Source organism: Lingula anatina, chromosome 8 (genome assembly GCF_051362555.1).
Source record: "Lingula anatina isolate TDL-2025a chromosome 8, LinAna3.0, whole genome shotgun sequence".
Classification (NCBI taxonomy): Eukaryota; Metazoa; Brachiopoda; class Lingulata; order Lingulida; family Lingulidae; genus Lingula; species Lingula anatina.
Window position 1 is genome coordinate 8,370,540 of NC_141774.1, and position 11,364 is coordinate 8,381,903.

Below are 11,364 nucleotides of genomic sequence, written 5' to 3' on the forward strand. Positions count from 1 at the left end.
AACCAACTCTCGATGTAAGTTTCTTTGTAGAAAAGGGACCTTTGCTTAGACGTAAATGTGCCGATTTGAAACCTGAACGACGCCGTGTGCTTTAATATACAATCTCACCTTTCTGAAAAATCGATAGACGCATATTGTGATCGCTCCGTCATACACACCTGTTCTCCAATATGAAAAAAAAGCTACTTTGCTCTTCTTACATCAGGTAGACGTTGGAATTAATAAAGGCACATTTTATAGGCGCTTGCTCACGCAATCTATCTCGGTTTAAGAAGACTTCCAGGAACCGGCTTAGCAGTTTGCATATATGAAGAGATTTTATGCATTGACTGACGTACATGTAAGACTCCACATGGAGGAGAAAGACCGGGAGGGGGGTAAATAAGAATTTAATGATAAAAAGTAGAAGAGGGCAGTTGTGGGTGACATGGATGGCAAGAAAATTGGTTCAATTTTGTCTCGGTTCATTCCTTATACTGTTTTTTTTTTTTTTTTTTTTTAATTTGTATTAATTCCTTTTGGAAGGGGGGAGCTGAAGGGGTACCTCATAGAGTTACAAAAGAGGTAAAATGGGAGGGAATCGTTAAGATTATGTTAGCAATTGCAGAATCCCTCAGTGACAAAAGGAATAGTTTAACTGATCTCAGCTCTAGTACAGGGTAAACTCTTTGGTCTTTTGGACAAAAAACAAAACATTTTATGTTTCGAGAGAAAAAAATATTCTCCTCAGACAAAATTTTCCTTAACTGAGACATAATGGTGTTATTTTCCCAAAACAAACATCCTTTTTCTGGAATCCAGCATCAAAGAACATATTGTTTGAGAAACAAAGATTTTGGGATCTCGTGGGAACCGACAGCGTTTTCGTCAGTCTACAGACAGAATCCACGTCCTGAGTTCAAGTTAAGACTTTGTGATTCCTAATATAAAACGGCCTATAATTGGTTGCAGTGTTTTTGCGGCTATAACCCGACTTCTGATTGGCTGTCGATACCTGTTTTCGCAGACGATCTGCCCTAAAGCGTCACCTTGCGGTCAACCGCAGAATGGTTGTTTTTCACAAGTCCTCCTGTTTTTGTTGAAGCCCAGTGTTGTGTGCAGCGTACCCCTGAAGTAAGTCTCAGACAGACGTCCGTATTTTCCTCCATTTTTTATTTACGGAGAGGAAGGCAAGCTGGTCATATTTACGCCGTTTGAATCGTAACAATATCGCCATAGGAGTAAGCAAGGAAGTGAGTGAGTACGCCTACTATTTAAATACACGTGTCAGATTTTCAAAATTGTCTTGTTATCCCAACAAAAGATGCCAGACGTTATATTTCCTTTGTATTTATATTTTCAAATCCTTAGAGTCTGTTAAGTAATAAAAGGGATAAGAAGTGGCAAGATACTGTCAATGTGAAATGTAACTATCGGCAGTCTGTTGTCAAGAAAGCAAATTACACGTAGATAAATAAAAGAAAATACAGGGGAAAAACGTTATCGAGCCCGTATTTTTAGGTATATCAGTCATTTTTTGCCTTCCTTACCTATTACGGCCAATTAAGCGGTCGTAGGTGAAAAAGAAAAGAACGCAACGAAGTACATGGTTTTAATTCGAAGGGGCAGGTCGTCTTCATTAACGTTCATATTCATATCAGACTAGACCAGCTGAAGCCGTCATTCTTCACGCTTTGGCTTTGGACAGAAAATCTCATTATCCCCAACGGGAGATCAATGGCGATTTCTGGATCTCATATTAACGAAGAAGACCTGTTGTAATTGCCTGCGGTCTCGACAGCGGTAAAATTGGCGTTACGATCGAAGAGGAGAGAATCTTCAAGCTTCGACTCCCGTTTCACTTCTCTTGTTGTAAGTTTAATTGGACGGTTGTTGATTAAAAATTATTCCTGGCAATCGATTGGCGTGTCCAATTTTAAGGAATAGATCAGATCAGATAGAGCCTCTGCTGGTACCTATCATATTAGCATGAGGTAGTTAATTACATCCAGGAAAGGAAGTTAATAATTGTGCGTATACTGTTAGGAAATATGCTGGTTTATACTTTATATGTACATTGTTGTAATATATAAGGAAGATCATCTCTGCGTTGTTGTATATGTCATACACAGCTTTTATATAGCGTATGTACGAGTAAGAAGCTTATGCCGCTAAACAAGTGATGTAATGCTTAAATAGTATGCATATCATAACGTGTTGCCAGTGCGTGTATTGAAGCTTATTGCAAATTTTCTTCTCTCTCACTTTGGTTCCACGTGTGATTTTCTATAAGCGCTCTTATAAATAGATATATTGATTAATACACACACACACACACACACACACACACACACACATTGCAATTGCCGTCCAGCAAGAAACCTGGCCTCTTTTGAAATATATTTATCGCAATCATCTGAAAGTCGTGATTTGCTCCACTCCGGGAGGGTAATTTGTGTAGGATGATGTATGTAAAAGATACAGAACGTTAAGCACGATCACCGACGTGGAAGACTTACCTTGTGGATCGTATGGCATATGATTTTTTTTGCTTTTGTACACGAACGTGAGCAGAGAGAGAGAGAGAGAGAGTAAAGCTACAATTGATTGACCTCCAAAAAGAAATAAGGAAAGAAAAACAGAGGAAAGTGAGAAGGAAAGTGAATACACAATATTTTACAATTCTTAAAATAGAATAATTAAAACAATATTTTTTTACTTGAAAAGTGACACTCAAGCTCTTTTTTTTTCTTTAACCGGGCACCACAGAGATAGCATTTCATTCACCACACAGCGCGTCAGCGGTTTAATGTTAACACTTAATGTCGACAGAATAGATTGCCTGGAATTACTCCATTAAGAGCGGTGTTAACAGTCGTCGTAACTCATCACGTACACCCGTGATTAATGTTCATTTAGGGGTATGGACTTAGAGAGATGCGTAATAGGTATGCTGGATAGGAGATATATGAGGTTGTTTAGACTGAAATAGGATTCGGGGTTTGTGTCAGAGAAAAATTAAGCCGGAACTTAATTTCTTCACTTTTTAAGACCAAAACAGTGGTCTACCTCAGCTCATATCACATATATAGTCTTACTTTTCAGTGAAAAAAAATATTGGTTCGAAACACTAGTCATGTCTTTCTTGTTTTAAAATAGACGCTGTCTTTATTTTCATTAGACTTCTATCGATTTGTCTTGGGTTGCAAAAATTGTAATTTTACACTTAAAGTTTGGACCACATTTCGGGCTGACGCGTTTCTGAGAAACGGGCCCTTGTTGGTAAGCCTATATAATATAGAATCGACCACATCCTACCGTTGTTTGTTTCGAAGAGATGCTTGTGAATCCAGTCCTACGTTGGCAAAGCACAAAAAGATGACAAGGAGTTTGGCTGTACGTTACTTCGTGCGAGTATCGTCTTACTGCGGTATTGACACGCAAAAGGTGGGGTGGAATTCTCATGTATCATAAATGTCAGAAGTAGCGCCAGCGAAAGGAGAGGAGTTTGGTGAGGAAGTTTTGTGGTGAGCTGTTGATGAACAAACTGCTGTTGTGGAAGACGTGTGTGTGTGTGTGTGTGTGTGTGTGTGTGTGTATGTGTGTGTGTGCGTGTGTATGTGTGTGTGTGTGTGTGTGTGTGTATGTGTGTGTGTGTGTGAGAGAGAAAGAGAGAGAGAGTTTTAAGTTTGTCTCTGAATGGAAAGAAATTAGACAGACAGATACATAGATAGATAGATAGATAGATAGATAGATAGATAGATAAATGGCTAAAGCACTTTGCTTTTAGAGTATTCAAAATTTACCTAGATCAAAATTTACCCAGAGTGGTCTTTTCCACGCAAAAGGGGCGGTTCTTTCGAACCCCCCGAACCCCCCCTGGCTACGGGCCTGAATATGATGTATGTCATATATTCCGTATAGTTTAATTTTGGGTTAACACGGTAATGGCTCCATAGAATACGTTATGGAGCCATCTCCCCGTGTTCCGTTAGAAATAGCTTATGGTTTTGAGATATTTGCGGTTAAGACTGCATAATTATGAATTCTCTTTACGCCCTTTTTACGACAATGCTGTAGCTAGGCTGAATTAAAAAAAAAAAAAAAACCATCATTGATTCAATAAAAAACAGCAAGAAGCCTTTCACAGAACACATGACAATTTTAACAATATTACTAAAATAACTGTCTATCCGAAGACGTACAATTCACAAGAGAAAACAAAAGAAGTCGACCTCGTCGTTTATTGACCGACGGAATGACGCATGTTTGAGGATATCAGAATACTCAAGTTCTTTATATCTACAAGGTTTCTGTTTGTTATAGTGGCCCTGTCATCTTTACAGCCTTCGCTTTTTAACTGTCTTCATATTGGTAAAAAAGAAAAAAAAAACAGATCGTTTTTAAAGTGAAGAAGCTTGTTTTCACCTATGAGGCCTGAAGTTTCGACCCTAAAATACTCGAAGGGCCTTGTATGATCGCTTGACTGCTTTGTCGATGTAGGATCGAAACGTTATGTCTCTAAGGTATAAAAAACAAAAAAAAAATCTCCCAGGAAACAATATGCTTTTATTCCATCATTATAGAAGAGACAGTGAAAACCCCTTTCTCGCGTGCTTTCTTACTGTTGACCATTTTATACTAACGGAACATTACATGTGGACATTGTTCTTTTTACACTAACTGATGATTATAATTATGATTATTATAATAAGACTTTTTATCTCTACTTATAATACCATTATTACTTTGAAATCTAAATTAAGCTTTCAATTTGTATTTCATTTGTAAAGTCTACAGAACATATTTTATGGATTTAAGACCCTAGATAAATAAATTATTATTATTATTATTATTATTATTATTATTATTATTATTATTAATGTAAATATTTCCAGCTCTTAGATGTTCATCTGGGTCTTTTTTCTTTTTGTGTGTCAGCTGCTTCCTGCAGCTTAGACACACAGCACTTTTCGCATTTATTATTATTATTATTATTATTACAGATAGTACCATGGAGGTATTGTGGAGGAATATGGTTACCCAGGTCATTTGGTGGCGGTGGTTGGGTCTTCTTACTGTCCTGTTATCACTGGGAGGCGCCATGATGGACCTCGTTAGATTTGAAGGTAATAATAATAATAATAATAATAATAATAATAATAATAATTATAATTATACACTTTAACTTAGCACAATCTTTTATGATGGAATAACATATCATTATTACGACTGTTTGAAGAAAGATAAAATTCAGATGAAATTCTCTCTCTCTCTCTCTCTCTCTCTCTCTCTCTCTCTCTCTCTCTCTCTCTCTCTCTCTCTCTCTCTCTCTCTCTCTCTCTCTCTCTCTCTCTCTCTCTCTCTCTCTCTCTCTCTCTCTCTCTCTCTCTGTATTATTAGTGAAGCCGAAAAACAGTTTAGATGCTATAACGAAAATTAGCTTCCTTCCATTTTAAGCTCTCCGTTCTATCTAACATGAGTAAAAGGACACGAAAGCAGGGAGTTATTATTCAAATGAAAATCGATATGGTGTTATGTTCTGTCCATCGCAATCTCCCCAAGGGCTTCTTCAACTCTAAATTCCGTCCTTATATGTGCTTGTGTTTTCACCTCTTAATGCCGCATCTAAACTTCCTGTCGTATGGGAAAACTTGGATTTCCCTGCGGTTATTCTAGCTTGAGAACCGCAACGCTTATCCTCTAAGTGAATCTAGGTTTCCACGCGGATTATTCTTTCCGTATATGTTTAAAGCTAGTTTGTTAGTGAATCCGGTGTCACAGGCTGCGGAGCGTCGTCTTGCTCTTCACGGTAAATCAAGTGTTGGTTTTGCCAGATGCGCCTTGTTAAGATTGCGTCCGTTGTCGCAACTAACACACTGGGAGAAACCTCGGGTAAATCCAAAGACATGCATAAGGATATAATCAGCACACTGAAAACACTGGATTGCACAATTTTTTTGTGTAACTGCTATTTCAGTCATGAACCTGAACTTATCAGTTGAGCCACAAGTTTGATGTATAACTCATATTTCGGACCTAAAATCGAAATGATCATCTGAGCAAAAAGTTCGATGTATAATTCATATTTGGGTAAAGGAATGTCTTCTAAACAGTACATACTTATTTTTGTCTCTGATATTGCTATCCAGTGGTTGAAAAAATAGTTGGTTTCCTAGGGATAACTGGCCAGAGGATAACAATATTATCCAATGGATAATGTTATCCAGAGGATATCCCTATCCTGTGTTGTTGAAACTGTGCCCTGATGTATAAGGGTCCATTCTCACAGATATTTGGATCGATCTACCTTCCTGGAGAGTCTCACTAAATTGCTGTCAACTTAACCGGCTTAAATGTCTGTCACCCTTAGTAAAGCCATTTAATGGGGTAATTATTTTTACCCCTAGCTGATTCGGTAGGCGTGACAGACATTTAAGCCCGTTAAGTTGATAGCAATTTAGTGAGACTCCCCAGGGAGTTAAACCGATCCAGATGGATCGATCTAGGCGTGGGAACCCAGTCTAACTTATATTTCAGACAAACCCTTCGACTCCAGTATCCTGGTTCACGGCCGGACAGTGTCTTGCAACGGGAGCATCCCCAAGGGAAGGTTCGCAGGGCCCACGTGGACTTGTGCCGATATCAAGTAAGACATTAGCTTGCGATCCCAACTTGTGTAACGAAACTGAGGGTCCGTGTAACAGAAAGTCCGCCCTCCATTTAGTTATAATGGTTAGAATTAGCCTGATCTATTTTGTAGATTGTAATAGGCAGGGTTCTTTTATTACTGTTACCAAGGAAATAATGAAAATTAGACACATAGCGATGGCATTGTTGCCTCCACCAAGGAGGTTATGCTTTTGGTTCTGTTTGTCTGCCTACGCTCTGTGTGTTGGTCTGCATATTAGCAATATTATGCAAAAGAGATACGTGCGGGGTTTTGGTGATATCATCAAAAACTGTCAAGTAAAAAACGGTGACTTTTAGATGGTGATTTATAAATTAACTAATAAGCCTATGTATTGTAATGAGAATTGAACTGCCTTGGCGGAGGTCTCCTCTCTTTGAGAGGTCTCCTCCCCCCGACAATCACTTATCATCTTTTCCATTTCAGGGTTGATGGATTGCGCCTTTCCTACGGATTTATCTCTTATGAGAGTGGCGTGGGCCAGTCCGAAAGACACTGTGACGCCAACACCGACAATTTGACAAACGACTACGCCCAGTTGTGCAGGGAAATGATGGCGGTTCAGAAGGATGTTGGCCGGGAACCGTTTTGGTCCGCTTTTGTAGGTATCTTCCCCAACTGGCATGTGTATGACATTGCCATATGTAGGGGTTTCCACTTTTTAACGTCTCATTAGTGAGCAAAAATGTTCATTAGCTTGGTAGTTGGATCATATATGATATTGATCACACGCAAGCTGAAACACTTTCAAACCGTTAGATATCATCTATGTTAGCTTAGTTAAATCGTTCCAAATAAAAAAAAGGAAAATCCTGGATCCAGTAGTGATAGCGGTCACATGACCTTGGCGTTACTTGAAAGGGGGCACAATGTTGGGGCTTTTGCAAACCTTTTAGCGCATACGGTTATTATATGAAAACGTCCCGAAAATAATTAAATTTTGCTCGCCAGCGGCGCTTTTTTTGTACACATCTTACACTTTATTTGCCATATACTGTTTTGATCTCTTCGCTGATACTGGAAGCTACTTGATATTTTCGAATAACAAGAATTAATACATTTCCGCCGAAAAATTATTATATGATTAATTTTGAATAAATCAGTTTAAAAATGGATACATCTTGAAGGATTGAACAAAGTGAGATATTTGAGAAGTTTAAAGAATTTTCCTCCTTTTTCAGATCAGTGACGGCAGCTGCGGCGCCTTACCCGAGAAACGCATGAGGTTCTTAAAGGACAGGGGCAGAGTCTGGCACGTGATGGATCCAGGGAGAGGTTACGTCAGGACGTTACAGTGCATGTTATATCCTAACCCAACCGACGGGTTACACTGACGACGGACAGACTACTCGGGAAATTCCGGTCAAGATCGGACAAAGTGTTCAACTCTCGCTGGTACGAGAGATTGCGGGATTTTTGCTTTAGTACCAAAGAATGGAACTCAAAGTGGAGGCAGCGTGGCCTCTCGGAGCGGAGAGAGAAGTAGCTTGGCTTTTCTTTATCTGATAGTGTTAGGAGCGGCTGGCATTCACACCACCTTAGTATAATCAAATGCCACCTCCTTGTGACGTCACTCTCTACACTGGTGACGTCATTCTCTGAACTGGACGGATAGAACAACTCAAGTGTGGAAATTGTAAATTAAATTTATTGAGGATAGGTACCATGACATTCGGTTGAATGACACGAAAGATTGAACTTAGACATATTTGAAAAAAAGTTATGTGTATTTCAACGATCAGCACTGAAGCAGAAGAAGAGAAAAGTTGCGAAAAGTTGTGAACCCCAAAAAAGGTGATACGAAAGTGCGGTTCTGTCTGGAAGTGACGCTGGTGCAGTGGACAGGGCATATTAATGACGATTCAAGTTGCGCTCTGGCTTATCTGTTATGAATCTTAAAGTGCGCTAGATACTGGGACGGACACAGTGCTCCGATATGATGTATTAGTGGGCCGCCTTGGCTGAGGAGAGATGTTTAACCGTTAAGGATGCTCGCTGTCGGCTGGGTGTGAATTCGGAGGAGTTTTTATAAGGAACGAACAGTGGTGGATTTATTAGGAGGTACGAGAATGTACATGCTGTGTCGTGTCCTATGATGAAGCGTTGACGTCGACAGCAGATAAACATATAAGATATCACCTCAATAATTGGTTGAACCGTGGAAGTTCGCCAATATTACACGAATGTTTTGCCACGACTAGTTGCATGATGCTTGTTGACACATTGTGTGCACGTGGCCATGAAGAGGGATATCATAGGAAAAACTGTGCTGTGATGTTCGGAAAATATTCAGTAGGCCCTATTAGGTGTGTGATATGATAACTATTGGTTATATCCCGTGTATCTGGCAAGTGACCCAGATCGTTATCCTTTTATGCTCCTCGAAGATCACGGGTAATCTTAACGGAACTGTAAAGCAAACGGAATGGTTATTTTTACGACATAAAGGTAACTTTACGCCATTATCGGAACAGTTGTGATTCTGCAACGGTGAAAAGCGAAAAGGAAACATAAACAGACGAATTTTACCTTTCAAAAGTATCGGGAGGATGTATGACCTAACAGCTGTAAGACGCGAAAAGAAAATGAAGACGGAGCAATTTGACGGCATCACTTTGTCTCATCGACAATATTTGACGGAGCTTTGATCCTGAAACTGGAAGAGGGGGGGGGAACAGACCAAAGATACACAAGCAAACCGACACGATCCGACCTTCTACCAAAGACTTGTGATTATAAACTCAAAGATGTAACTGCCTTTGATCTGCCTCTTACAGGCGGTGATAAATCATCGCAAGCGCCATCTTCAAACATCCAGCGCTGTCGTGTGGCGCTGTAGCCAAGACACGCCACTGCATCTCTAGATTTTTTTTTCAAAAATTGTATTCAGTTCTTACCTCATATATGGACACTTTCAGTGGGGTATTATGGGCACTTTCAAAGGGTTAATGGACACTTTCAAATACTTAAGTTGGGTACTTTCAACTTTCAAAGGATTTTAAAAAACATCTCAGGGACCCGCATTTGTTCCCAAAGCTGGTTCTCCGTTTAAGATGAGCTGACTTCGAAAATTACCACAATCTGAGCAGCGCTTTTCTTCAAAATGGATCTTGCCTAGATTAATACTCCAAATGTATTTACATCAAGCAAGTTTTCAAAATTAGTGTCATTTGTTATGCTGATGTTTTAGGTGACAATGAAGTAGGTGTCACCTTTAAAAAAAAAGGCGTCACCATATCGCGTGTTTTTAATGCTGTGCAGTTCTTATTGTGAAAGACCTGGACCTGTTTTTGCAGCATGCTTTATGTTCTGCATCAAACTAAAGCTAAGACAAATCTTATTCCTATTTTTTATCATTACGTCATACCGTATTATCATGTTTTTTTTTTTTTTTTTTTCAGTAGAGAATTGTAGTCTCCCCCTACGCCAGTTTTCTTTACAAAAAGTTGTAGAACGTGATATATAAAACGGACGCATTAAGTTAAAGCAAATTGCTTTGTTTGTAGGTAAGTGGTCAGAAACTATGTATCTATTTATCGCAGTGAGTGTGCGGAAGGATCCCAAATTTGGTTATCAATCAGATTGAGCACTGATTTATTTTAGAAACATTTACGCCGAGATTTTTTTATTTTTGTTGTTAAGTTGGTAATAATGCAGGCTTGTTTAAGTCGGATGCGACAGGTGAGACGAATGTGACGCTTCACAGCTGAAACAATCATCCCAACATTCCATTACGAGACGTAGCGCCATCTATTGTATATCTGTAGGTAGAAATGGCGCAACTATTAGAATGTTTGACAAGACAGCCAATATCTGACAACACGTTGTCACTTTGGACTCAATAAAATTTGCATTATAGGATTTGTAGAATCGTGAAGAGTAATATAATTAATTTTGGTAAGAGTGTACTTAGTCATCATGCCAGGATTAATTATTGTGATGACATATTTTTCCACTGTCATCTCTGATTATATTTACTGTTGGTGTCATACGAACATTTAATTTGATCTCTCTGTAAATAAGACGAACGCACTACATAGTGAGTGGTGTACATAATTGTACGATTATTTAGAGTTTTGTTAACAGCATACTTAGCTATTATATAAGCGTTATTGTAAGTAGTATAATTGTTAATATGTTAAAATGTTGGCGGCGTTGCAGCGAATAAAATTGTGTTATAGTGTTGATTCAAACGAGTGCTTTTGCCTGCCGGCCAAGATGACAGTAAAAAAGAGTAAAGTTCGATTCTTACAGAGCGTATTCAGAACATGTTCGGATCAAATAACGTTAAATTTTTAATTCCTAAGTTGTTAGAAACTATGCGTGAGAGATTGAGATGGAGGTGTAATGCTCGAGTCTCACACTTAATATGTGAAAGTTATTTCACCTGTATAAAGTAATGTTAAACGGTCAACAATACCTATTATACTATACCATTCTTATCTGATCGGCGAGATGTGTGCGACAGATACCGTGGAGTGTTTTGCCATCAATTGTGATTATAAAATGGTTACAAAAATGAGATCACCCAAAGTGCAAGATATTTTCGTTGTGCGCATGACAATCACACCAAACCATCACGACAACTTGGAATGAGCAATTAAAATATTTCTATTCCTAAAACTTATTTCGATTTCCAAGTAAATGTTTTGACAGTCGTTATTATAGACAACCGCTCCTTTGTAGATAAAGGC

General features: G+C 38.8%; 1 protein-coding gene across 12 annotated transcripts in view; it reads left to right on the forward strand.

Moving 5' to 3' along the window:
• The window catches only part of LOC106150397 (uncharacterized), a 53,662-nt gene extending 42,799 nt beyond the window's left edge, over nt 1-10,863 (forward strand). For 6 of the 12 annotated variants that reach the window (XM_013523179.2, XM_086994656.1, XM_013523171.3 and 3 more), the window contains 4 exons: nt 4,986-5,108; nt 6,520-6,628; nt 7,097-7,271; nt 7,852-10,863. In XM_013523179.2, the coding sequence (XP_013378633.2) occupies nt 4,994-5,108; nt 6,520-6,628; nt 7,097-7,271; nt 7,852-8,004 (552 nt within the window). In that variant the 5' untranslated portion in view covers nt 4,986-4,993 and the 3' untranslated portion in view covers nt 8,005-10,863. The other 6 variants (XM_013523188.3, XM_013523198.3, XM_086994657.1 and 3 more) reach the window with 6 other exon arrangements.
• The last annotated feature ends 501 nt before the right edge of the window (nt 10,864-11,364 follow it).